This window comes from Artemia sp. Qi Xiang Cuo, chromosome 3, assembly GCF_049724085.1.
Source record: "Artemia sp. Qi Xiang Cuo chromosome 3, ASM4972408v1, whole genome shotgun sequence".
Taxonomy (NCBI): domain Eukaryota; kingdom Metazoa; phylum Arthropoda; class Branchiopoda; order Anostraca; family Artemiidae; genus Artemia; species Artemia sp. Qi Xiang Cuo.
This window is the reverse complement of record NC_142796.1, coordinates 66,176,002-66,200,895: the sequence shown is the minus strand read 5'-3', so window position 1 is coordinate 66,200,895 and position 24,894 is coordinate 66,176,002. Positions and strand designations below refer to the sequence as shown.

At 34.8% G+C, this 24,894-nt stretch overlaps 1 protein-coding gene and 1 non-coding gene across 3 annotated transcripts in view; both read left to right on the top strand.

Annotated features, from left to right (window-relative positions):
• The window catches only part of Rad1 (Radiation insensitive 1), a 52,528-nt gene extending 35,136 nt beyond the window's left edge, over positions 1-17,392 (top strand). For both annotated transcript variants that reach the window (XM_089086496.1, XM_089086495.1), the window contains exons 5-6: positions 15,431-15,495; positions 17,151-17,392. In XM_089086496.1, coding sequence (XP_088942622.1) covers positions 15,431-15,495; positions 17,151-17,331 — 246 coding nt within the window. In that variant the 3' untranslated portion in view covers positions 17,332-17,392. The remainder of the gene's footprint in view (positions 1-15,430; positions 15,496-17,150) is intronic.
• Positions 17,393-19,639: 2,247 nt separating this feature from the next.
• On the top strand, positions 19,640-19,809 carry LOC148954428 (U1 spliceosomal RNA). Its single transcript, XR_016141600.1, has one exon. It is a non-coding gene; the product is annotated as a U1 spliceosomal RNA (small nuclear RNA).
• Positions 19,810-24,894: the final 5,085 nt, after the last annotated feature.

Genomic DNA, 24,894 nt, shown 5'->3' with positions numbered 1-24,894 from the left:
TACACAATTTTATGTTTTGAAAATACGAGCTTGAATTCTCGGCCTTAGGGTTCAGGAACATGCTAAATTTTTGGTGGAATTCTCATCATGAATACACCTTTTTGGGAGCACTTCCCCCGTTTCTTTAAAGCTATGCAAAGTTTTTTATATCAAGAATTTTTTCTAGGTTAAATTAGAATTAATGAAGTTTGTATATTAGGAATTACCATTAATTGTAGATTTTTCAATTTATTTATATTGTTATCAAAATATCTTCTTTTTTACAACTTCAGTTTCTGTGGATACAACTAGCTCTCTTTCCTATAAAAGGGGGGCTTAGAAAAAAAACGGGTTTGATTTATATAAAGCAGTGACAAAAATAAAAAACAAATAACACATTAATTAGTAAAAAAAAAATCAAAAATTTCAGCTCCACATACGGGATCCTTTATCAATGAACAGAAAAAGGGAGAAAAAAATTAGTTAAATTATCTTAAGGAAATGACTAAAAAACGACACAACAAGAGAAAAAAAAGAAAGAAAAAACAAATAAAGAAAACTCATATCTTAATAAACTTCCACAATACTGCTAAACTGTAATACGGTAACAACCCTGGAAATGTCTAGTAGAACAGATATTATTCCTCTATAGATTCAGATTGGCAACTTAATAAACTTCCACAATACTGCAAGACTGTAACACGGAAATGGCACTGAAAATGTCTCGTAGAACAGATATGGGCCAATCCCACCCCATTTGCCAATCTGAATCTAAAGATGAGTAATATCAATAAAACCAGTACAGGAAAACCAACTAATTATATTTTCCTATGTTTATAGGATTATAGAAAACCAGTGCTTTACTGAAAACCAAAAGCTGAGTATAAAAAAAAAGAATATTGGCTTAAGAGTCAAAAGTGAGTACGTTGCCATACCACAAAAAACTAATCTATAAAGCTTTTCATAGTCTTACACCATGTGTGATATTAGTAATTTTCAGTATACAATTAAAATTATCTTAAAAACTTAAACATAAAAATAAATATTTTTAATAGCCGCAAAGTCATTGAACAGAATGCAGAAATAATGGATTGACTTATCAGGTAAGATTTTGGTCTCACCAGCTATAATACCAAAAGTAAGTAATATACAGTTTTAAATTGTAAGAAATACGTTTTAATATTATTCGAAATGAAGATCAAATAAGCCCTAGTATGAACTCTGGAAATCAGGTTATTTCTCTCTATACAATAGAGAATTTCAAGTTAAAGTACAAATTCTAAAGCTAGTCTATAGTCCTATTAATATCAAGGTGGCGTCTCTCCGAACTTGTCTACAACAAACCAATCATGAAATGTCCTTTTTCAGAACCAAAATGGGAGCAATCATTGAACTGAGCTTTTGTCCAGAAGTGATACCAAAAAAAAAGCAAAAAAAAGCAACAATCCTAAAATACTTTTTTTATATTGTAAAAATTGGCCTTAATCGGTTTGCTTCTATTGTACCCAAACTCCTATATTTTTTTGTGTTTTCAGCAAAGCGCTAGTTTTCTATAGTCCAACGAACATAAGGCAAATATAATTAGTTGGTTTATCTGTACTAGTTTTATTAATATATGGCAGATTTACTGTGAAGCAATAATTTTGCTCGTTTTAAGTTTCAACTTCGGTCTTTACTTTCCCCAGAAAAACTTTCTGTTTTTTCTATCTAAGTTCTGATCTTTTTCAAATAATGCCGAGAAACCCATGCTACACAAAATGGTGTATAAGATTTTTGAAGGTGGGCAACCTCGACAGTTATAAAAGAGTAACTATTTTTGTAAAAAAGATTTTAAAGGCTTTCAAAACCTGCGTAAAATGTTTGTATGTCTGGCTTATTTCGCCAAACCCCCCCCCCTCCAATAAACGCCAAAAATTTCTAAGACACAGGTGTGGAATATTGATAAACAAGAAAAAGTTGGAAAGTAACCTGACAACTAGAAAAATATCACAGAAAAAAATGCAAATAGGTAATTTTGGGTTATTTCAGAACCATATGACCTCCATTCCCTTTCGAATGAAAATGCTTGACAAGCTTAAAATAAAAGTGCATCAAATTTACAAAAATAGTGAATTTTCAGAAAAATAATCATAAATAAAGCCATAAACAGAAAAAACAATCAAACAAACAAACAAACAGAAAAAGCCATAAACAGAAAAAATAATCATAAATAAGCCACAAAACAGTGATTGAGAAAAAAGGTATTTGTTAATTATTCGGAACAAACTCAAGAATTCTGCTCTGTAAGATCTGAGAAAACCGGTTTGCCTCTCAGCAATCGGTTGAGTCTGCTTATTGTAAGTGAGAAAAACTACGGCGTAGGTATATGTTAGCGCCTTTTTTAGTGCTATATGGCGCTTGTTGATGGCAGAACTGATAAAAGTATGTAGATATGAGCAATAGCTTTCAAAATGAGCCATTAAACATCTCTCAAAAAACTTCTCGTAGCCAACTAGCCCCATCTTTTGCACTTGACACATGGCACCAAAAGTGCCATTTTTAGTGTCATTTGGCACCTGTGGATGGTGGAATTTTTAGGAAGAACGTATATATGAGCAATATGAGCTATTAAACATCTGTCCACGTTTGTTCTGGTAGTGCGCTAGTCCCACCTCTTGAAATGGCACAAAAAGTGCTAATTTTAGTGCCAAATGGCACTTGCATGTGGTGTAATTTATAAAAACGTAGTTACAAGAAAAAGTTTTTTAATGAACCATTAAACATCTCTCTATGATGTTCCGGCAACCGGCTAGCCCTGGAGAAAAAGAAAAAAAAACAGACACGCAAGTCCTACCGATACAAACAAGTGATTTTCCTTGCTGTTCAAGGTGGGGGACTGTATTTTCCCAATTCACGTTTATCAACCACGCTGATTCCAATGGTGCATGAATGTTTTATTGCAATCTGACGCCATTTTCGAGGGTTTTCATGTTTTTTTTTTAAATCACCATAAATTTCATTTCGCAATAAACCTTTACTTTTAAGTTGAACCGAAATAAAAGTTACCTCGTCTAAATCGGTGTCAGATGGCAATTTTTTCTCATTAGACAGTTTTTTTTTCAAAAGGCGTCGTTTAACTGTTGGTCACTGTGGGCTTTGGTTTGCTCTTTACTAGGTCCCAGCTATTGCTCCAACCATGATTTTCAAAAAGTACCTTATTAGGGGAGTTTTTTCATTGAAAATGTTTTATTCTGCTTTTCGTATTGAAAAAATTGAAATTTTTTTTTCTTTCCTTGGATTTAAAAAAATACATTTAACATCCCACTTGAATTTTTGGGAGCTGAAACAATGAGAAAAACTAGGCCTAAATCTTTTTTTTATTATTATTATTATTATACAGAAAACTAAACTTTGTATGACTTTTAGTGAAATGACGTATTGTTTCTACCATTAATGCATGGAAGGCTCATGGGATTGATTAATCCTATTCAAGTTCAGTTTTATTACTGGCTTAGTGGCAAACGCCTGAATCAGTCTTTGTGGAAAATAATACAAATTTTATGAAAATACAAGAATGAAAATCCATAACAAGAATTCCTAAATTCCTGTCAAAATTGTCTCGGTAGCAATTTCTGCCTGCAGTGGTTTCAGTTCATGAAAATTAGGGAAGGAGAGCACAATGTATTCATTCGAAAACTGAGTGGGCAATTTTTTTCTATTTAAATGGAAAAACAAGGCATTTTTCAATGAAAATACCAAAAAAAGTTCTTGAAAATCTAGTAGAGTACTTTTCATACCCCATGCCCTGCCCCTCTAATTGACCCCACTGGCTGCCTGAAGATACTGTCGCTTCTTCTTCTTCCTCTAATTCACAGCAGGCGGGCTATTCAGTTGGTACTATTTAGCCCTCTTCTTTTTGCTTCACTCTGTGGGCTACAGAGCTACTGTCTTGGTTGTCTCTTATTTATTGGATATTCTCAGATATCTTTCAGTAGATCTTTTGACTCAAGGAGTTCAAATATAACTTGACTTGACTTGACTTGACTTTTATTTTCAACTAATAATACATCATACTTAACTGGCACTTACAACACATTTTTTGAATAACATTATCAACAAACGTAGAGATGGTAAGAACGTATGACGTTTTATTAAGCCACTATTGTGACTTGAGCAGCGTCACACAATCTTTTATCATAAACCAAAACTCATTCACTCTTTCTACTCTTTTCATACCATTCAATACAAATTAACTCAATTTAAATATTTTTTTAAAATTTTGTTTTAAAAATTAATTAAAAATTAACATTAAAAAAAAGAAAAAAGAAGAAAAAAAAAAATTAATACCCCCCCAAAAAAAAATTTTTTAATATAATTTTAAAATGAAACTGGTTTTCTGACTCCCTAATGCTCTCCGGGAAACCATTCCAAAAATTAACTGCATAATTTCTAATTGGAAAACTAGATCGACTCGTACTCCTTACTTCTGAGACTAAGCTTCCACGACCTCTAGTCCTATGATGATGATAATCAGAATTAAACTTAAAAAAAATCTCTAAAATATTCTGGAGATAATCTATTAAGCACTTGGTAAGTAAACACTCCCGCCTGATGGTCCCTGATCTGATGAATATTTAAAATTCTAAAACTAATAAAAGATTCACGCGTATGCTCATACTGAGCAAACTCACCCAGTACTCGTAGTGCCTTATTCTGAAGAATCTGCAGTATTTTAATATTTGAAGTAAAATTAGATGCATAAATACAGCAACCATAAACAATAAAAGGATGAAGAACAGTATGATATATATTTCTTAAAACACTTAAGGGTAACACGTGTTTCAAACGCCGCATCACTCCAAGACCTCGTGCAAGTTTAGAGGAAATCATATTTATGTGTTTCTTCCAACTCAAATTATTATCAACATAAAATCCTAAATATTTATTTTCAAAAACCTGTGAAAGCGACAAATTATCAAATACTACGGAAGCACTATTTACAATTTTTCCTACCCTACTAAAAATCATATAATTTGTATTAGAAGCATTAACAGCAAGGTAACTCAAGGAGGTAAACACCAAAAGGTTTTCCAGCGTTCGGTTTGCATTATCTACTAGTTCTTCCAGTGACTGTGCAGAAATCGTCAAAGCAGTATCATCTGCAAATGCTGTAACAGTTGCTTCAGGCATGTAGAACCTCAGAGTATCTATGTATACGAGAAAGAGTAATGGACCAAGGACTGAGCCCTGAGGAACTCCACATTTTACAGGATAGACTCCGCTAACTATGTCATCTATCATTACTTTAGTTGATCTTCCATACAAGTATGATTTAAACCAATCCAAGCAAACATCTCTTAACCCCAGACTAGATAGGCGACACAGCAGCAACTCAAAATCCACAGTGTCAAAGGCTTTTTTGAAGTCAACAAAGATCGTTAAAGGAATAAGACCTTTTTCTAGAGTTCCATTGATTACATCCAGAAGATGATGAACAGCATGGCTAGTAGAATATTTACTGCGGAATCCAAATTGGCTGTCACACAATATTCCTAGTTTATCCAAATATTCATAAAGTCTCCTGTGAAATATCTTTTCATAGATTTTAGAAAAAAATAGGCAATAACGATATCGGTCGCCAATTCGATAGTTCTTGTTTCTTCCCCCCTTTATACAATGGTATTACCTTTGCTAGTTTAAGACCACTAGGGAATTCGCCGGTCTGGAGTGATAGATTTATTAAGTCAGTTAGACAAGGTAATATATAAACTAGGATAGCATTTACAGCCCTAAGATTAAGTTCATCTATTCCGGCCGAATTGGACTTCAGTCTTTTCCCTGTGCTCTCGATCTCCTTTGCTGTGCACTTCTCGAACGAAAAACTGTGCCCTTCGCCTCGATTATCAATAAAGGACTTTAACAGATGTCTTCTAGACTTTTTAGCTACGTCTTCCTTAATACTCGCGCCTATGTTCGTGAAATATTTTCTGAATTCATCAGCCATTCCTGTTTATCAGTGATTTCACTTCCATTCACCATCAGACTCTTTACTCCATCATTATCATTAGTCTTCCCTTTTAAAACCTCATTTATTAGTCGTCAGGTTCCTTTTGAATCACCACTTTTACCATCAAAAGCAGAAGCATAATATGCTTTTTTCTCACTGCGACGCTTATGGTTAACTTTGTTTCTGACTCGCTTAAATTCTTCAAATAAACTCGCATTTTCCGGGCTCTGTAAATGTTTTTCAAAAAGCTGGTTTTACATTTCCATCATTTCAAGCAATTCTGTGGTCACCCATGGCTTTCTTGGCTCATTTTTCTTTTTCCTCATTTTCCTCAGAGGACAAGACGCCTCATATATCGGTAAGAGAATATTCATAAACCTGTCAAATGCTGTAGTTGCATTCTGCTCTTCGCTAACTTCATCCCATGCTATAGTACTGACTTGCTCTTTCAGCTTTCTCAAGTTATTATTTCTCATATCTCTATAAACTCTCTTACTTGGGTTTTTAGTCGAAGTTTTGATACTATTTATCATACAAACAATCGGGAGGTGGTCAGAAGCAGGTTGAAGGAGAACATCACAGAATGCTTGCCTCAATAGATTTGAAGAAACAAATATGTTATCAATTAATGTTGCCGACCGAGCAGTGATACGGGAAGGAATCAGATTCACTGGGTACAAATCATGAGATAATGCAAGATTTAAAAATTCTAAATTAACACTATTTAAATTCAATAAATCAAAATTAAAATCACCCAGAATAACACACTCTGATCGATTAGACTGGGCCCTGCTTAAGAACATATCAAACTACTGAAAAAATTCCTCCGGACGAGCACCAGGGGGTCTATAAACCAGGCAAACAATTAACTTTTTACCATTATTTATTTCAATCTCAATAGAAAAAATTTCAATCTTACCTTCATTTCATAAATAAAGGTCCTCCCTTTCCTCAAAATTAAATCCCTCTCTCAACAAAAATGTAAGTCCTCCACGCACCAATGAAGGCCACAACTTTGACATCAGTTGGTGACCTGGAAAACCATAGGAAGAGAAAAGACTACAAAACTCAAGAATGATTCACAAATTCCCAAAAAATCAATCCCACTATCAATATTACTTAAAAACTGAACAATTTCTTCAAAAGCCGATGTTATGTGGCAATTCCATTGAGCAACACACAAACTATGCAACTCTTTTTTAATTTGACCAAACTCTTCAAAACGAACGTAGCGGATAGTACTTAGTGTATTGGGGCATTCATCAACTCGATCTTGAAAATGGGGTCCTATCTGATGTTATAAAACATCATCAACTAATAGCGAATTTTTTTCAAGCAACTCTAACCGAGGTATTGGGAGTAAACTAACCATAATAATAAATTAAAATAAAAAGACACGATCTTGTTTTCTTCATTAGGTATAAAAACCATACATAAACTAGAAATAAATGAAATAGGAATAATTGAATAATAATAAGAATAGATAAACACATATAGAGACTAAAAATTTAAATACAAAAAAAACACATATAAAGACTCATAAATTGAATAGGAATAATTTAATAATAATAAGAATAGATAAACACATATAAAGACTCAAAATTTAAATACAAAAAAAAACACATATAAAGACTCAAAATTTAAATACAAAAAAAAAAAAAAAAAAAAAAAAAAAAAAAAAAAGACACTCAATCACGATCGAATATGTTATTCAGAGACCAAAGTCTACGAGCAGAAGTTGCATTCACCGGACGGACGTAGATCCGACCTTGGTTTGACCACACGAACTTATTGCCGTATTTTTCCCTTGCAGCATTCAACAATTCTCTTTTTTTATTTGTTAAGTTCTCAGCCAGAAAAATCTTCGTGTTCACAAGTTTTTTTTTGCAAGCAAAAAATTTCACAGATGTGTGACGGTCTTTAAACTTCACTAAACCAGGAGAAATTTTATCAGGGCGGCTATCAACAGAGTTCAACCGAAACCTCTGCACAGATATAACATCACTATCAGCAAGACCTGAGAACGCCATCTTATTGCGTATAATATTCATTGTTGCATCTTTTATTTCAACGCCGGGGGATTGCTTGACAGTTGACACCGTTGAACAGTAGTGAATCCAGTCTCAACTCTGAGACTGGATGATAGATATCGATTTTTGTGCTCTGTGTGCAGGTATAGTTGGCTAGGCTCTTGGCTGATAGTGAGATTTTGTGGTGTTTAAAGTATTTTAACAGTTTACAAAGCAAGGTATGTTGTGCAGACGTCAGCATATTACATTCAAATAGGCAATGGCCAATTGTTTCATTATTCATATTACAATGTCTGCAAAGAGGGGACAGGGGAATTGAACCACTTGAATTAGAAAGCTTATATGAGAATGCAAGGAAATTTAGTCCATTTGTTCCAGAACGAATTCTATGATAAGTTTTAGAAAGATACTTATTGGGAAAGGGGGAAAGGATTCGATTAATCTTATTAAAATTAATATCTGATAGCCTCCATCGGTAAATATCTCTAATTGGGATTGGTCTCCCACTTGGCTGGTCAATATTTATAGCTTTTTTGCTATTTCATCAACCTGATGATTACCACTTATGCCAGAGTGGCTAGGAATGTACTGAAAGTAAGTTTTTATGCCACTTGAAGCAAGATTATTAATAATTCTAAGACAATGATAAGTGTCGATCTCCAACTTATATTGAGGAGCTGAGGCCAGCAACTCAAGGCTTGATAGAGTCCGAGTATATGATAATATTATTCGAATTTGCAATCAAACGTTGGTTTTGCTTAAGGTGTTTTAATGCCATGATTATGGCATTTGACTCAGCAGACATTATAGATAAATTATTAAATAATCTCTCGCCCATTGCAATATTCAGGTGAGGAAGGAAAACACCACTTGCAACCTTCTCATTCATTTTTGACCCATCAACAAATATTTGGAAGTGATTTTTATAGGTAACTGTATTAAGTTCTGCAAATTTTTTCTGGACAAAAGCAATGGGGGTTAAATCTTTATCCCAATTTGAAAATTCAGTATCTATTATGGGAATTGACAAATTCCATGGGGGGGATTGGGGGAAAGTGGGTGCAATAGACTCTGCTGGTACAGGGAACTTCTTCTAAATATTGGCATACTCATCTGCAATGCCTCTATACATGGCTGGATTTCTTAACCAATTATGTAATGTGTGTGAGCTATTTGATTCAATTTTTGTAAAATGTTTTGTCAGGAGAAACCTACGTCTCTCCCTTATTGTTCTTAATCCACTCTCCATAAGCAGAAACTTGGTGCTTGTGGGTTTCCTAAGACCAAATATGAGAAGTATTATATCATTTTGTGTTGTTTCAATTTTCTGCATCTGGGTCTTTGCACATGCACCATAGACGATGAGCTCATAGTCAATATGGGGTCTTATATGTGATTTGTAAAACTGGAGTAAGGTTTTCTCCTTACATCCCCAGGGTGTGGAAAGAAGTCTTTTTAGTATATTTGTTTTTGTATAGCATTTTTTATTGTGTTTGAAATGTGGAGGTGGAAATTCAGTTTTTGGTCAAGCATGAGACCTAGGTAATTAATATGATTATCTTCTGGAATAGCTGTTTTATTTAGAGTTAGTTTTGCATTAACATGGTTTCGCTTCCGTTGAAATTGGATTATTTTTGACTTGGTGGGTGCAATGGGTAAATCTGAATGTTGAGAGAATTTTTCAAACTGGAAAAGTGACTTTTGCAGATTTGACTGTGCTATTTGAAAGGTGTTGCCAGATGACCATAGCACCAGATCATCAGCATATTGTAGATTCGTGTGGGGTAGGTTCATGTCCCAGAGATATAGGGCAAATAGGAGGCAACTGAGGACTGCTCCCTGAGGTAGGCCTTTGGTTATTGTCTTTTGGGGTGAAGAGGCTGAACCAACACAAAAGATGAAACCTCGCACTTCTATGAAGGATTTAATAAAAGAGACTAGCTTAGGGGGTACTCCAAGGTTTGTAAGTTTGTTTAAAAGGATTTGGTGATTCACATTGTCATATGTCCCTTCAAAATCAAGGAAAGCTGCAACTAGGATATTATTTTTCTAGAAAGATTCATTTATTGCATTTGTTAGAAAAATGAAAGCATCTGTTGAGGAGTGGTGTTTCCTGAATCCAGTTTGAGTGTGTGGGACCATATTATTTTTTTCAACAAACCAGGGGAGTCTGTGATAGATCATTTTCTCCATTATTTTCCCCATCACAGGAATAATCATTATGGGCCTATAAGACTCAGGGTTATCTTTTGGTTTATTTTTCTTTAGGATTGGTAGGAGAGACGAATATTTCCATATATTGGGGAACCTAGAAGATGCCCAAGCGTGATTATAACAATTTAGCAGTTCTTGTTTATATGAAGGTGTGAGATTCTTTATCCATGTAGAGTGTATATTGTCATAGCTGCCGCTAGTTTTGGTCCTAATATGATGTATTGCATTATTCAATTCCTGGATTGAAAATGGATTAGTTATGTACTCAGATCCTGGGCGTGGTTGGTAACTTGGGTTCATAGGAATTGTGGACAGTTTGCTTTGATTATTTGATGTTAGCTTATTAACAAAAAGAGTTGCAAATAGGTTAGCTTTTTCATTATCATTGTCATAATGGGTATTATTATGTATAAGCTCATACAGGAGTGGGTCGGGGGAAGTCTGTTTCCCACAGAGTGCTTATGACTTTATGTATAATTGGCTCATGTGTTTCTCTGGAGACATTATTTGCAAAATTATTCCAGTAATTATATTTAGCATCTATTATAGTCCTTTTTAGATTAGATTCTGCTTGTAATTTTTTTAAATATGTAGTAGGTGATGGTTTTTCTTATGAATTCTGTCCTAGCTGCCTTTTTTATCCTCCATTTATTTAGGCACTCATTTGTCCACCATGCTTTAGGAATTGGTTTAGGGAATGTTTTCTTAGGTGTTGCCTTGGGGATAGCATGATTAGCTGTATTTATTAGTAAAGAAGTCAAGGCTTTATATTGTGGGTGAATTGTTTTGTAATAGGTATACGAAATTTAAATGAAACTTTTGATTTCTTCGTTTAGTTTGATTTAGATCATAGACCAATTTGCGTCTGTGTTGATATGTTTGGAGGTATGATGTAGTGTTTCAGCCAGCTCATTTAGAGAGCAGGCTATAGCAAAGTGGTCAGTGCATAGACTATCAATTTTATTTATGTAAATTTTGTTCAAAAATTTAATGACACAATTTGTAGGTCAATTGTGGAGAATGCCACTTTTGGGGTTGAAATATGTGTTCAGGTTTGGAGGGGTAGCAACAGCTAAATCATTATTATTTGAAGTCATATGCTCAATGAATTTACCAGCTTTATTTGCTGGTTTATTCCCCCACAAAAGGCTGTGGGCATTGAAATCTCCACAAATAATGATATTTTTTAACATATTAGAATTATTTATATAATTAAAGAAATCCTTGGCATCTGTAGTTTGGCCATTAGGGTTATAAAAGCTTATTATATAGGTTTTTAAATTATTCAGCCAAACACTGATACCAATTACATCAACATCATTTGCAAAATCTGGAAAATTGATGCCACAAAATTTTATATTATTTTTAACTAATAAAGCTACCCCACCTCCTTTTCTCTTTAAGATCTATCCTTTCTGAGGATAGTATATCCCGGAGACTAATTTGTTGATTTTGGGTTAAATGAGTTTCCTGGAGGCAAGCAATATTAATGGAATTATTATTCATAAAAGATATTAGTTCATTTAGCTTATTTTCTGTGAGTGATCTTACATTCCATTGGTGTATTGATATATGTTGTGTTGTTGATTTATTCTTCATATGACTGTGTATCAATGTTCAGCTTTGTTAAAAGTAAAGTAAGATCTTTTTTTTGCTTGAATGAGCATATCATCTGGGATGTAGATTTTTGCCAATTCTGCAATGATTTTTGTTTTCTGTAGTTGATGTATGTTCATGGCCTGAACTGCATTACAGTTTAGAATGAATAAACATATATTTGGGGATTGCATTTTTGGTTGTGCATCCTGTTTGTCGGTTAGTGGATTGATTCCTGGTAGTGTTTCTGGTTTGGTTCTTCTGGGGAGGGGGGGCCAGACTGACCTCATCTCACTGCACAAGGAGGCTTGTTGGCTTGGTGATTCCTTCTGATAGGGATTTGAGCTAGGGGGATTAGAAGATGGTGTTTTATAATGGGTACTTGATGCATTGGGGGTGTTTGACTTGGGGGTTTTAGTTGGTTTCATTACAGGCTTTATTTGGTATTGTTGGGCAGCATTTGCTTCCATTGCTGCAAAGGGGTATGGGATGACCTTTTCTGTTGATATTTGGAGCGTTAGAGCTTTTTTTTTGTATGCAGGGAATTATGATTTATTTGTAGATTCATGTGGGCCTTTGCAATAGATGCATGTAGGCTGAGTGTTGTTGCAAGTTGTCAGCTCTTTAGGATGGAAAGCTTTACAATTACTATACTCTTGGAGAATTTCATTGCATTTGTTTGTTGTGTGTCCCAGTTTGAGACACTTCTGGCACTGGATAGGCTTAGGTTTGTATTCCTTGTGTGGTTTGATTTGCCCAAATAGGAATAATTTTTCTGGGATATTAATTTTGTCCTTCAGTGTGAATAAGAAGGATCTACTAGTTTTTAGGCCATTAGAGTTAGGTTTGCCAAGTTGGGTAACATCCTCAACTGGGAATGTGTTTCCAGATCTAACTGCTAGGCATTCTTTTAACTTCTGAGTGGATATCTCAGGGGGAACATTATAAACTACTATTTTTGTTGACGATTGTTTTGGGTCCCAATTAGATGCAATAATTGGGGTATTCAGAGGGGATTTTAGGTTAATTATTGTATCTGCTGATTTCTGATCTTCTACAGCTATTAGGAGAGATCCATCACGGTTAATGTTAAGAGAGAACATTGATTTTAGGAATTTAAAAAATGCAACTGTTATTGCAGTAATCATTTTTATTTCAAAGGGGGTAGTAGGAGTAATTTTAAGGTAAATTCCTAAGTTTTGGGAGGTATGATCTTGGGCAGGGAGAGGGGAAATGCTTTTGATTGGGAAGATTTTTTTCCTTTTTTTAGAGCTTCTATAGAGGACCTCTTGAAACCCATTATCATCATTTATGGTTACATTAGCCCCCACACTTATCATTGTCCTATTCTCCGAATTGGAGCTATCATTTGAACTTTGAGATAGTGTGCTTGACCAGCCAAGATGGGTATCTTTCACTATGACACTTTCACTGGAATTTTATTTGGGGTCTGGCGGGACTTTTTTTTGGAGGACTTCTGAACATTGCCTATTGGAAAAAGCTTTAAACACAAAAAAAAAACTAAAACAAGAAGGGAAAATACAATGATATCAAACCGTCTGCACTATACTATGGGGAGGAGAAACACCACAGCATAGCCCTGAGGATGAGTTGAGCAGGATTGGTTTGGTACAACTGCTGATTAGAAGCGATAATAATTCACAAGAAAATATATTTTGATTTTCTAATAAGGTTGCTGTTGTGTGTTGCTTCGTTTGCTAATATGTTGTTCTGCTTTTTCTTCTTATGAAGTACTATGGTGAAAATTAGTGCAAGTCTTTATTGTTAGGTTAGTGCTAACACCGAACTGAAATACAAATAACTGTAACTAAATCAGTAATATGAACAAAGAATAAAACTGACTGATAAACGTGTATCAACCTTTGCCTTTTTAGCACGTAGAAGAAGGAGGCGGGCTTTGTGTGTTCTTCCCCCAAATCTCAGGATTTGTCCTGGTGTTTTCTTCATAATTTGGGTATTTTCTGCCCTTTTTTTAAGTTTTCCCCCAGCCTAAAATAATTTGCTGCGTGCTTACGTGGCCTCTCTCAAAACGGATTCCTGCTAACGTGGCTATTGGTTTAAAAAAAAAAAAAATCTTCATACAATATTATCCAAACTTCAACGTTTCACACAACATTATTAAATTAATGTTATTTTAAAATTGTCTATTATTGTTTATTAATAACATTTATTCTATTAAATTAGTTATTTAGTTTATAATAAAAATAATAATTAGCAAAAATAATCATCTAAATCGACAATTAATATTGAAATTTTCTATTTGATAATTAATTAATAATCACGGCATTAAATTAATTGAATTAAAGATATTATTAATTTTTTTTATTATTATGTCGGAAATTAGCATACATAATTAAATTAGATTTTGTTTATTAACAATTAAAAAACATTAGTATTTTTACACAATTTTATCCTTCCTAGCTGGTCGGCTGATGTGAATTGATATACGAACCAATAGGTTATGCAGCAGTATCCTTGAATCACCAGGATGACTCTTGGGGAAGGTCGTATACAGGAGGGGATTTACCGGGTTTGTCTGACTCGTTCTAGTTTTTGTTCTCGTCCTAAGGAGAGCCGTAATAACAGCTTTGAATTGCAAAAATACCTTCTTAAAATTTTCAAAGATTTTAAAATACATCTGAACCTGTCAGATTTTGAATTCAAAATTTTAAATATTTTCAATCTCTTAACGTCAAAGCATTTCATTGATTCCAATATGTATGTTAGGGGGAAGAGCAATGTTGGATCCAGGGGGCGTGGCCCCCCCCTAGCGTAGTCCAACGTAGTGTAATTTACTTAATTAACTAAAGTTTGCGTTAATTAAACTTGCTTCTAACGCAAGTTTATCGGATTAACCTATTTTGAGCCCCCCCCCTAACAAAAATTTTTCGGATAAACCTATTTTGCACCCCCCCCCTAAAAAATCCTGGATCCGCCCCTGGGGAAGAGGGGGCTTGGCTTTAGTCTTGTGTCCCTCCTGTTAAACAGATATTATTACGATGCGTCCTATAATTCGTTTTCATTCTAATTCGTTTTTTCTTCTTTTTACGGAATTGTTCTCCCCTCTTACACCCTGAACAGATTTGTATGCCCCCCCCCCCCCCCTGACTCAAATTTCCAACTTTCCAACTCTCACTAGAAAAAATGTTTTGTATCTTATAAACAACTTTCGGCATTTTTGACTCATTTTTTCCTTTTTTCAGACGGATGTTCAAGACTAATTTTCATTTTGACGAGCCATCGCTTCACACCGCTCTTTGATCCTCGTTGCAACGCAGACCATTGGTCAGCATGCGAATTATTTTTTTTTAAGTTTATTGTCCCAGTACTAAATTGAACAGACATTTCCGTTATAAAATAGAAACTGTTTTGAAGAAAATAATGCTGCCCTTTATGACGAAAAAAAGAAAGAACACACATAAAAGGAAAAAAAAAAATCCTGCCACAAATGTCTCACTAATTAAACTGCTATTTAATATGTGTCTGTCTCGATGCCATCTATCTTTCAAGTTCAATCACTCCATCAAAAAATATATTTACTAGACTTTGAATTGTAGGAATTCATCCTTTGAACCATTTTTGACCCATTTTTTCCTTTTTTCAGACGGATGTTCAAGCAAACACTGAATACGTTGAGATGTTTTCATACCAAGAAAAAGTGGCTGCAAGGTAACTGCGCAATTTTCAATACAAAAAAAGCTGAAACAATATGGTCTTACCCAGGCATCTTTATAATAGCTATTATATGCTTTTGGTATCAACTCCTCAATTCCTTAGTACTTCCTGATTACCCTACCTATTACCCCTCTCCCTCCCACTCTAGATAACTCCTCATTCCTCCTTGACCTTCACCTACGAGTTCCCCAGGTCTCCTAACACAAAAGAATACAAAAAAGGAGTTAAAAAAGAAGAAAAAAAGGATAACTCAACCCATAAACCAACATCTAAGTAAGAAAAAGAATAAAAATTAATCCCACAATGCTTGTAAATATTGCTACATGACAAAAATGAAACCAACGGATTAAATTCCTCTTAAATACATGTCACTTTGATGAATTCACAATATCTTAGCCCCGCTAGACTCCTTTTCCCCGCTTAGATCTCCAAACTTACTCGTCGATCCGTGCAGTTACTGAAAGGTATTAAAGGAATTTCATATCCTTTTCATGAAGCAGCTTAATAAGCCTTAATATCCTCCCTGAAATAGATAGGGCCCCTTTGTCTCCTGTAGTTTCATTTTTATCAGTTATTGCATTTATTATATGTCACCTATTATGTAACAGATCATCATAGGTTTCTAAATTTTACTGTCCTGTCCTGATTTTTTTTTTTTTTTTTTTTTTTTTTTTTTTTGACATTTCTTAATCTGCCTAGCATAAGTTTCTATCTTATAATAGTTTAATCATACTTGGCTTTGCCGCATTCAGTTGCTTCCTTGTTATATCTGTGACTTTTTTTTATTATTATTATTATTCTCTATACGAATTTGATATATCGTTTTGTCTTACTTTGACGTGACACTTAATAATCTTGCCTTATTTAACGGCTCTGAAAGAGTATAATTGGGGAAAATAGAACTATTTCTGCATTAAAAGAAAACTGAAATTACACCGACTGAAGTCGGTTCTTCGATAAGGGTCTGTCATCTTTTGTACAATATAATCGAGATTCTCGACATTCAAGTGTTCTCGGTAAAACTAAAATCGGTTCTTTTATGTTCCAATTGGCCTCTTTAGATCTAGAAGTCAGAGTAGTAGCTTGCAACCCAAGATATTTAAAAGCATCTAAAAACAGGAATGCCGATTATTGATTTTGGTACTCAGAGAAATCAACAAAGTAATCATCTCGTCTATTCTATTTATTGGTTCCCAAAGGGTATCGGAATTAGAAAGCTGCTTACGCGGGTTTAGATCTATAGGAACACCGACCTGAGTATTGATGGTCCGACCTAGTGAGGACCCCAAAAACCCAAACATTCTTCAAAGTTAGGCAGCCGATATGTATATTAGTGATCGATGTTATTATATCGATATCGATATGTTATTATTTATACGATATGTATATTATTGATTGAATAAATCCTATTGTCTGCGGTGGCGTCAATACATGAAAATATAGGGAGGGGAGCAAATTTGTTGGGTTTTTTTTTTTCAATTTTACCTACGAAAATGTATAAAACATTATTTTCCAATGAAAACATTCTTAAAAGATATTTTTCAAAACTTAGTGGGGGAGGGGGAAAGGGAGGGAGGACATACCATCCTCCGATTTATGCCATTGGTTGTCTGTCATGAATATAGAACAATCCTGAATATCTCTTTTAGCTACCACCAGGATATGTTGAAGTTAGCGTTGAAGCCTCTGGGGATCTCAAAGAGGACATCCTTACGTATTGACGAGCGAGGCATTTTGTGTTTGCAATTTATGATACAACACGAGAATGATAAAACTGGATTCGTTGAATTCTACTGCTCCCCAGAACTCCCTGATGATGAAAGCGAATGAATGTACTTACCGTTTACTATGTTTAACGATTAATTTTTGTTGTATAATAAATAAATTTAAAATTTAAATTTACTATTTAGTTTAACTATAGGCATTTACGACTGTAAGCTTTGTAGCTAATGAAAATAGAAAGAAGACATGGAAAATCAATGAAAGCTGATGTTCAATATTTTATTTTATATGTAGACTATAATTCCGCTTTATATTTTTTTTTTTTTTTTTTTTCATGGACACAGTAATTTGTCGCTTTAAATTTTACTAGTAATTACTAATAAAATATTTGCTAATAAAATAATTACTAATTACTATAAAATAATGACTAATTACTAATAAATTACTAGTTACTAATAAAAATATGCTTATAACCAACCTGGAAAGGCTCAAAAACCTGAGGATGGATAGCTGTAGTCAACTGAATATCAACCATTAACAGAAAAAAAGGACAGTAACACTCTTTCTCGTTCGACCAATTATACTAAAATCTGGTAATAATAATTTGTGGTAAGTTTTATGCTTGGAATATTATTTGACTTTATTTTCGCTCACTTTTGGCTTAAGGGAGCTCTTTATTTTTCTTTGTAAGAAATTTTTTTTTTAATTAATAAAAATAATTTAAGCAATCAATTACCTGATAAAGTATCATTGTTTTATTACTGTGTATTTTGCTTGGGTAATTAAAAATGCAGCTTTTCTGTCCATATTTGGAGCAAGTTTACTAATGTTACAATATAACTTGTACTAATACCAAATAGTATATATGAAAACCAGTAGCTTAAATTGGGGGGGGGGAATTTTCCTCGAACTAACTTACTTCTACTAAGTCCTCCTAGCTCAAGTCCATGTTTAAGGACTTGTGTGCCATTTTCTATTTCTTATCAAGGGTTCAAAGCTTAGAATGCTTAAAAAAGCTTATATTCAAATTTTACTGTAAAACTGAAATTATACTCGAAGGCCATCTGTTCTTCCATACAGTTTTCTGAGTACATTAGTAATAACAAGATTGATACTAATAAAGTTTTTTTATTTCCATAAGAATAAGATACATGTGTGATTTGCCTGCCAAACTCAGAAATCTGCTAAAATAGTTGCCCCATTTTGTATGTATAACTATGGTAATACTTAGATAATTTCGGAGACCACACTGCCTTTCCATGACGATAAATAAAAGTTCAAATAGGGATAAAATCCTTTTAAAAGACAGTGATAGAAATTCACAAAAATACTAGATATTTACCGGTCACTGCATATGTGACCGAAATATCTGGTATTTTTGTTAATTTCTCTCACTGTTATTATCATCAGTGTCTATTAAAAGGATTTGAACTTTTATTTATCGTTATGGTAATACTAGCCTTCAACACACAGCACGTTGAAGACTGCATCAGCACGATTTTTATTTTTCACGGAAGTGCTTGTGCCTGGGTATCAGTGCTAGCTTACTTGTTCAGCTAATTAGTTTTGCTAAAAGATTTTACTTTATTTATTTTATTTTAACTTTTTTTTTTCTTTATAAACTGTCTATTCTTTTGATAGTCTCAAACTTACGCAATTCGTAATTGTAAATTTTATATTCAGGGAAAATCTATTTGTCTATAAAAAAAAGTTTTGTAGGACTCGAAGAGATTTTTCCGCTTTTAACAAATGGCTACTGCTCCCGCGCACTAACTGCTAGTGCCAATGGAGTCCCGGCGATTGATTTGTTTTAAGTGATACTTTGTGTGCAGAAATCATTTTCTTTTTGTCAGTCCTCTGTTAAAGCAATTGATCGCCAATGACATCTCTCCATAATTAAATTAAAATGCCAAAGCTTGATTTGAATTCTCGATGTATCTCTAGGAAAATAGTCCGTTATTATTAACTTCAAAAATTTAAATTGAACCAAGATTCGAGTAGAATTGCTGAAGCGATTGTTTTAGGCCTCAGGTGGCTTGGTTCTGCGGTGAGTTTTTAGTAGTAGTAGTAGTAGTTATGACTAAAGGCCCTTTTGGATGTTAAAGAGAAAATAATTGCCATAATCAGTAGAACGGCTATTGGGTTCTCACAAATTAAAGTTTCGACTATTCAGTCATATTGATAAAAGAGTGAGAAACCCCGCATTTTTTTTTCTCAAAAAGGGAAATTCGCATTCAAGGAATTAAGACGTTTGCATACGAAAATTAAATAAAAATAAACTAGAGACTTGATTCATTGATATAAAAAAGTTTTGTATACCTGCATCTGTTTCATTAATTGGAACTTCTGAGTGTCATTTAAAATCAACCGGATTTATGTCGAACGATATTAGTAAAATTTTAGATTTTTAGTAACAATACTTACCTGGCTGGGAAGCTGCCTTGATCATGAAGGAGGTTTTCCCAGGGTGAGGCCTTTCCATTGCACTTCGGATTGGCTGCCCCCTGTGATTACCCCGTAAGGGGTGGGGGGTAATTCAACAGCATAATTTTTTGTAGTGGGGGACTCTGTTCGAGCGGACCCGTGTCCGCACATTGAAAAGTATTTTCGTTTAGGGCCCCTTTTATATGTCACACATTCCGCAGTCGAAAGGAAAAAGTATACAATTTTATGTTGTTAAGACATTAATGGAACATGTAAAATTGATCATTGGGCCCTTTTGAAAATCTTAATTTCTTGATAAACTTACTTGATTGAAAAATTATGGAAGAATTGTGCCTAAAATTCCAAGCAAATGGGAGAGTTGAGCGTATACTCTATAGAAAATGGTTCCGGAATTTTCTCCAAACCTCTCTTAAATAAATATATTTTGTTTTTCTTAGTCTTGTCTTAAATCAAATGATGGTATCAATGACCAGTCGCCATATTTAAACTGCTAAATCAAATCAAAATCTCCTTTATTTCAAAACGCTTACACGGTAGGGCCGATTCTTGTTTTTTTTCGTCAAGACAATCGTAAATAATTCAAAAAGTCTAGGCTACATATACAAAATGCAATTTTCTCATTCAGTGACACGGTCAGAACAAATACAATTTTCACAACACTTACACGGTCGACAAAATTAAAAAGACGAAAATTAAAATAACATACATCTATATATAGAATTAGGAATCTAAGTTATAAAGGCAAATAAACCCAGGCACAAAACTTTTCATATCTTGCATGGGTTGTAAATACTGGTTGTATTTTTGGTATAGGTTCAGCAACAGACCTTTGCAACCTTTGTCTACAAGGGGAAAAATCCGGATGAAGTATATCACGGAGGTTAGGATTTTTCAACATACCCTTTTCCAACTTGATACTAAGTTGTTGCCTTCTTTTTTCAAGGGTAACAAGTTTAAATTCTTGGAGGAGCGATATATAGGGGACTTTAGGAGATTTAGAGGCCACAAGTAGGGCACGGTACTGAACTCGCTCCAATGTCTCCGACTCGGTATGAGTAAGGGAGAAATGCGATATTTGACAACAATATTCTAAGATAGGTCTAATGAAAGAAAAATAGAACCTCAGAAGATGCTCGACAGGTATACCATAACGTTTGACTCTGCTTCCTAGTTCTTTGTCCCACTTCATATCTGACGAAATATAGACGCCTAGCAGCTTAATTACGGTCGCCGTCTGCTGTTGGTGCAGCGGAGGATAATAGGTTGGTTCTGTCCTTATTAAAGAAATTGGAAGTACAAAAGGATTTGTCTATATTCACTACCACGTCATTTCTGGCAGCCCTCAGACGTCACAACATCCCTATCAAGATTCCTATGAGAGCCCTGTTTCTCCTTAGCTATTTCTCACCGCCATCGTTTATCCTCGAAAAATAGATGCCCCATATAGGTGTCTATTGATTTCCTTGTAAGACGTTCAGGTGTTCCCCCTAACGCCATTTTTGTAGATTTCTCGAAAAAAAGAAGCCCCGTATAGGTTTCTATTGATTTCCCTGGAAGACGCTCAGGGGTTCCCCCTAATGCCATTTTGTCGATTCCTCGAAAATAGAAGCCCCATATATGTCTCTATTGATTTCCCTGGAAGACACTCAGGTGTTACCCCTAACTAGACCCTGAAGCCGCGCCGAAAAGTCGGCGGCGCGCCGCCGAAAAAAAGACGGTGGCGCGCCCCCGAGCTTGCATCAGTGCACTGACGCCGCCGCTGATTCTATCGGCGGCGGTGTCACTAATCCGCCACCGGTTTTTTTCTCTCTTTTTTGCTTATAGATATCGAACTCCGGGCTTCAACTGTCATCCCGGCTAATCTGTTTCTTAAAGACAAATACAGTCATCTTGGGTTCGCGATGTACATCGGTTCGTAGGAAGGAGAAGAAGAAATTTTTCCTGAAACAAAAATTCTTCCACTTTAAAATTCTGTTGATTTTTCTTTCTGATTTTTCGGATGAAAAGAGGTAGGTAAAAGAGCAATAGGCAATTCAGGATGTTATTATAGGCAGCGCAATCATGCCGCCTAAGTAAAGAACAGTGTTGGCACAATGTATTATTTTTTTTTCCATACCAGGGCAATTCGTATCGAAGGAGTTGTCGTAGAAACTTCGAAAAGGGTTCATTCGATTGGAAATTGGAATAGCTAGTGCCCTTTTTAATAGTCGAAAGTGATTGAAAGGCAGCTAACACCCCTTCCACGCCCACCATTTCCCCAAACACATCAAATCAGAATTTCAAGATAGCCAATTTGTTCAGAGTAACTGACTTCCAGAGAGAAAATATGTTTTTTGAGGAAGTTACTCCCCCACAACCCTTAGGGAAAGGGTTTTGTAGTTATGCCCTGGGGGTATATAAGAATGATGTTGGCACAATGTATTATTTTTTTTCCTTTAGACCAGGGCACTTCATATCAAAGAAGTTGTCGAAGAAACTTCGAAAAGGGCTCATTCAATTAGAGATTAGAGTGGCTTGTGCCCTTTTTAATAGTCGAAAATGATTGGAAGGCAACTAACACCCCTTCCACCCCCACCATTTCCCGAAACACATCCAATCAACATTTTGAGATAGCCATTTTGTTTAACGTAGTTGAAAGTTCTGTAAATTAGGTCTTAGAGGATGACAACCACCCTCACAACCCTTAGGGTGAGGGTTGTAATTTATGCCCTGGGGCATATACGGTGTTTATAGAAAGCCTTGTCGTAGAAACTCAAAAAGGGATCATTCGATTGGAAATCGAAAAGCCTTGTGCCCTTTTTAATAGTCGAAAGTGATTGGAAGGCTTGACATTTTTATAATAGATAGATGTGGGTATAATGTATCATTTTGTTGTTGTTGTTGTTTAGACCAGGGCACTTCGTATCGAAGGATTTGTCGTAGGAACTTCGAAAAGGGTTCATTCGATTGAAAATAGAAAGGGCTGATGTCCTTTTTAATAGTCGAAAGTGATTGGAGGGAAACTAATCCTCCTCCCACGCCCACCCTCCCAATTGCCTTTATGTTTAAAAAGTAAATGTTGCCCTAAGACTAAATCAAAATGCACTGTGTTCATGCTAATTCCCAATAAGGCATCTCAGCAGTATCCTAAGAACGACTGAGGGTATTATGTTCAAACTTTCGGGGCTTCTTCTGCTCTTAAAATTTGACCAAATCAAAATAGCGTAAGTGTATCCAGGCTATCAAAGAAAGTAAAAAAAAAAAAATTCCGAATGTTATCAAGTTTTCCATTTCAGGTCAACTAGAGGAGGTATGAAACTAAATTAAACACTACTATTTGTGTCCAGATTTTTAAAAGGGTCCATGTTGTTAAATTTTGCTGCAAATTTTTTTCCAGCATACAAATAGCAGACCAAACTATAAATTCTTAAAAAAAAAGAAAAGATTTATAGTATTAATTACTTTTTCCCTGAAAAGACTATATCAATATAAAACAAACAGAAATTAATTAAAAAAAACTGTGTCCACAAAATAAGTTTTTCAAAGAAAAGTAAAGAACTTCATTGAACAAAAATGAGCAAAATTAAATCAAATAATCTACCATGCATAAAACTGCCAAAAATTAGCATCGATAAATAAATGAAACCCAAGACGAACAGAAAATACAATAAGTAACCGAATCAAACTCAAAACAAGCAGAAATTAACATAAGTTGGGCTCAAAACCCCTATGACCTCCCAAGGCCAGAACATAATTTGCACTTTACTGAAAAAAATGCAAATGAATTTGCATTGTCAGTTTAATATACATATACTGATATTTAGTAATAAAAATGTTAATATTATTTGATTAATTAAAGTTATAAAAGTAAAAACGTTTATATTTTTTTAGTAAAGTGAAAATTATGTTCTGGCCTTGGGAAGACATAGGGGTTTTGAGCCCAACTTGTGTTAATTTCTGCTCGTTTTGAGTTTGACTCAGTTATCTATTGTAATTTCTGTTCGTTTTGGGTTTCATTTATTTGTCGATGCTGATTTGTGGTAGTTTCCCGCTTGGTAAATTATCAAGAGCTAGTTTAGAGATATATCTATAGAAATGAATTACAGTTTTTTGCACAGTTAGCAGAGCCCACTGAAGTGGAAGTAGCCTTAAAAATTGACTTTCAACGTTATAACTTGATCACTTCTTTCAGAAAAGAATTTTGGAGGGTTATTCCGTGTTGATAAGAAAAGATGGTAAATGTGCAGTTTAGTTCCTCTTGTAGTGTAGGGCGCAGGAGCCCTATGGTAAAGGTGCAGGTTTGTTCTCACTTATGAAAACTTATTTCAGCAAATACAAAAAAAAAGCCCATTTTCGGAATTTTGTGGGACCCCAAGGTCCAATGCTAGTATCAGATCCGCGAGTGGCAGTTTACGCTCGTCAAGTTCTAGCAGTAACGGCCACAAGTACCCCAGCTAAACGGCTTTTTAGCACGACAGGACTGATAATGACTGCAAAAAGATCAATGGCTCCAGGCAGAGTGAACAAACTCACTTTTGTTACATAAATTGTAACTGAAGTGATGTAACCGCTGATTTAAAATTGTTGGTGTTGTTAAGCCATGGTATCTGACTTGTATACAGTGTTTTTTTTTTATGTTGTTATTTGTTTTTTGTTTTTTTTCACTTCCTTTTGGTATGTATTTGATAAACAGGAGATGTTTGAACTTCAAACTTTGAAAGTTATACACACATTAGCCCAAATCATTAACGAGAAGGAAATGACTAAACACGCGATTTATAGGAACAATGCGATGTTAAACATACACACAACATAGGTTTCCCTGGGTCTAGTGGCTAAAAATGAGAATTCTACTTGGTCTGATCGACGGTGAACATAAACACTTTCCGCACGGCCCAACAAATTCCTGTTTTGTCATATTGTTCTTGTATGTTTTTAGCCAACCATTTAAATTTCCTTACTAAAATCGAGGTTGAACGTGCTTGGTGAAGTGGAATTTTAATTATTATTTTTAATTAGAAAAATCTGCGCGCGGTGGCGCGCCGCCGGTCTAAAATGGGCGGCGCGCCGCCGCCGATACTAAATCACAAATTCGCTGCCGTCATGTCAGCGTGGCTTCGGGGACTACCCCTAACACCATTTTTGTCGATTCCTCGAAAATTAGAAGCTCCATATAGGTCTCTATTGATTTCCCTGGAAGACACTCAGGTGTTCCCCCTAACGCCATTTTTGTCGCGTAGCGCTATA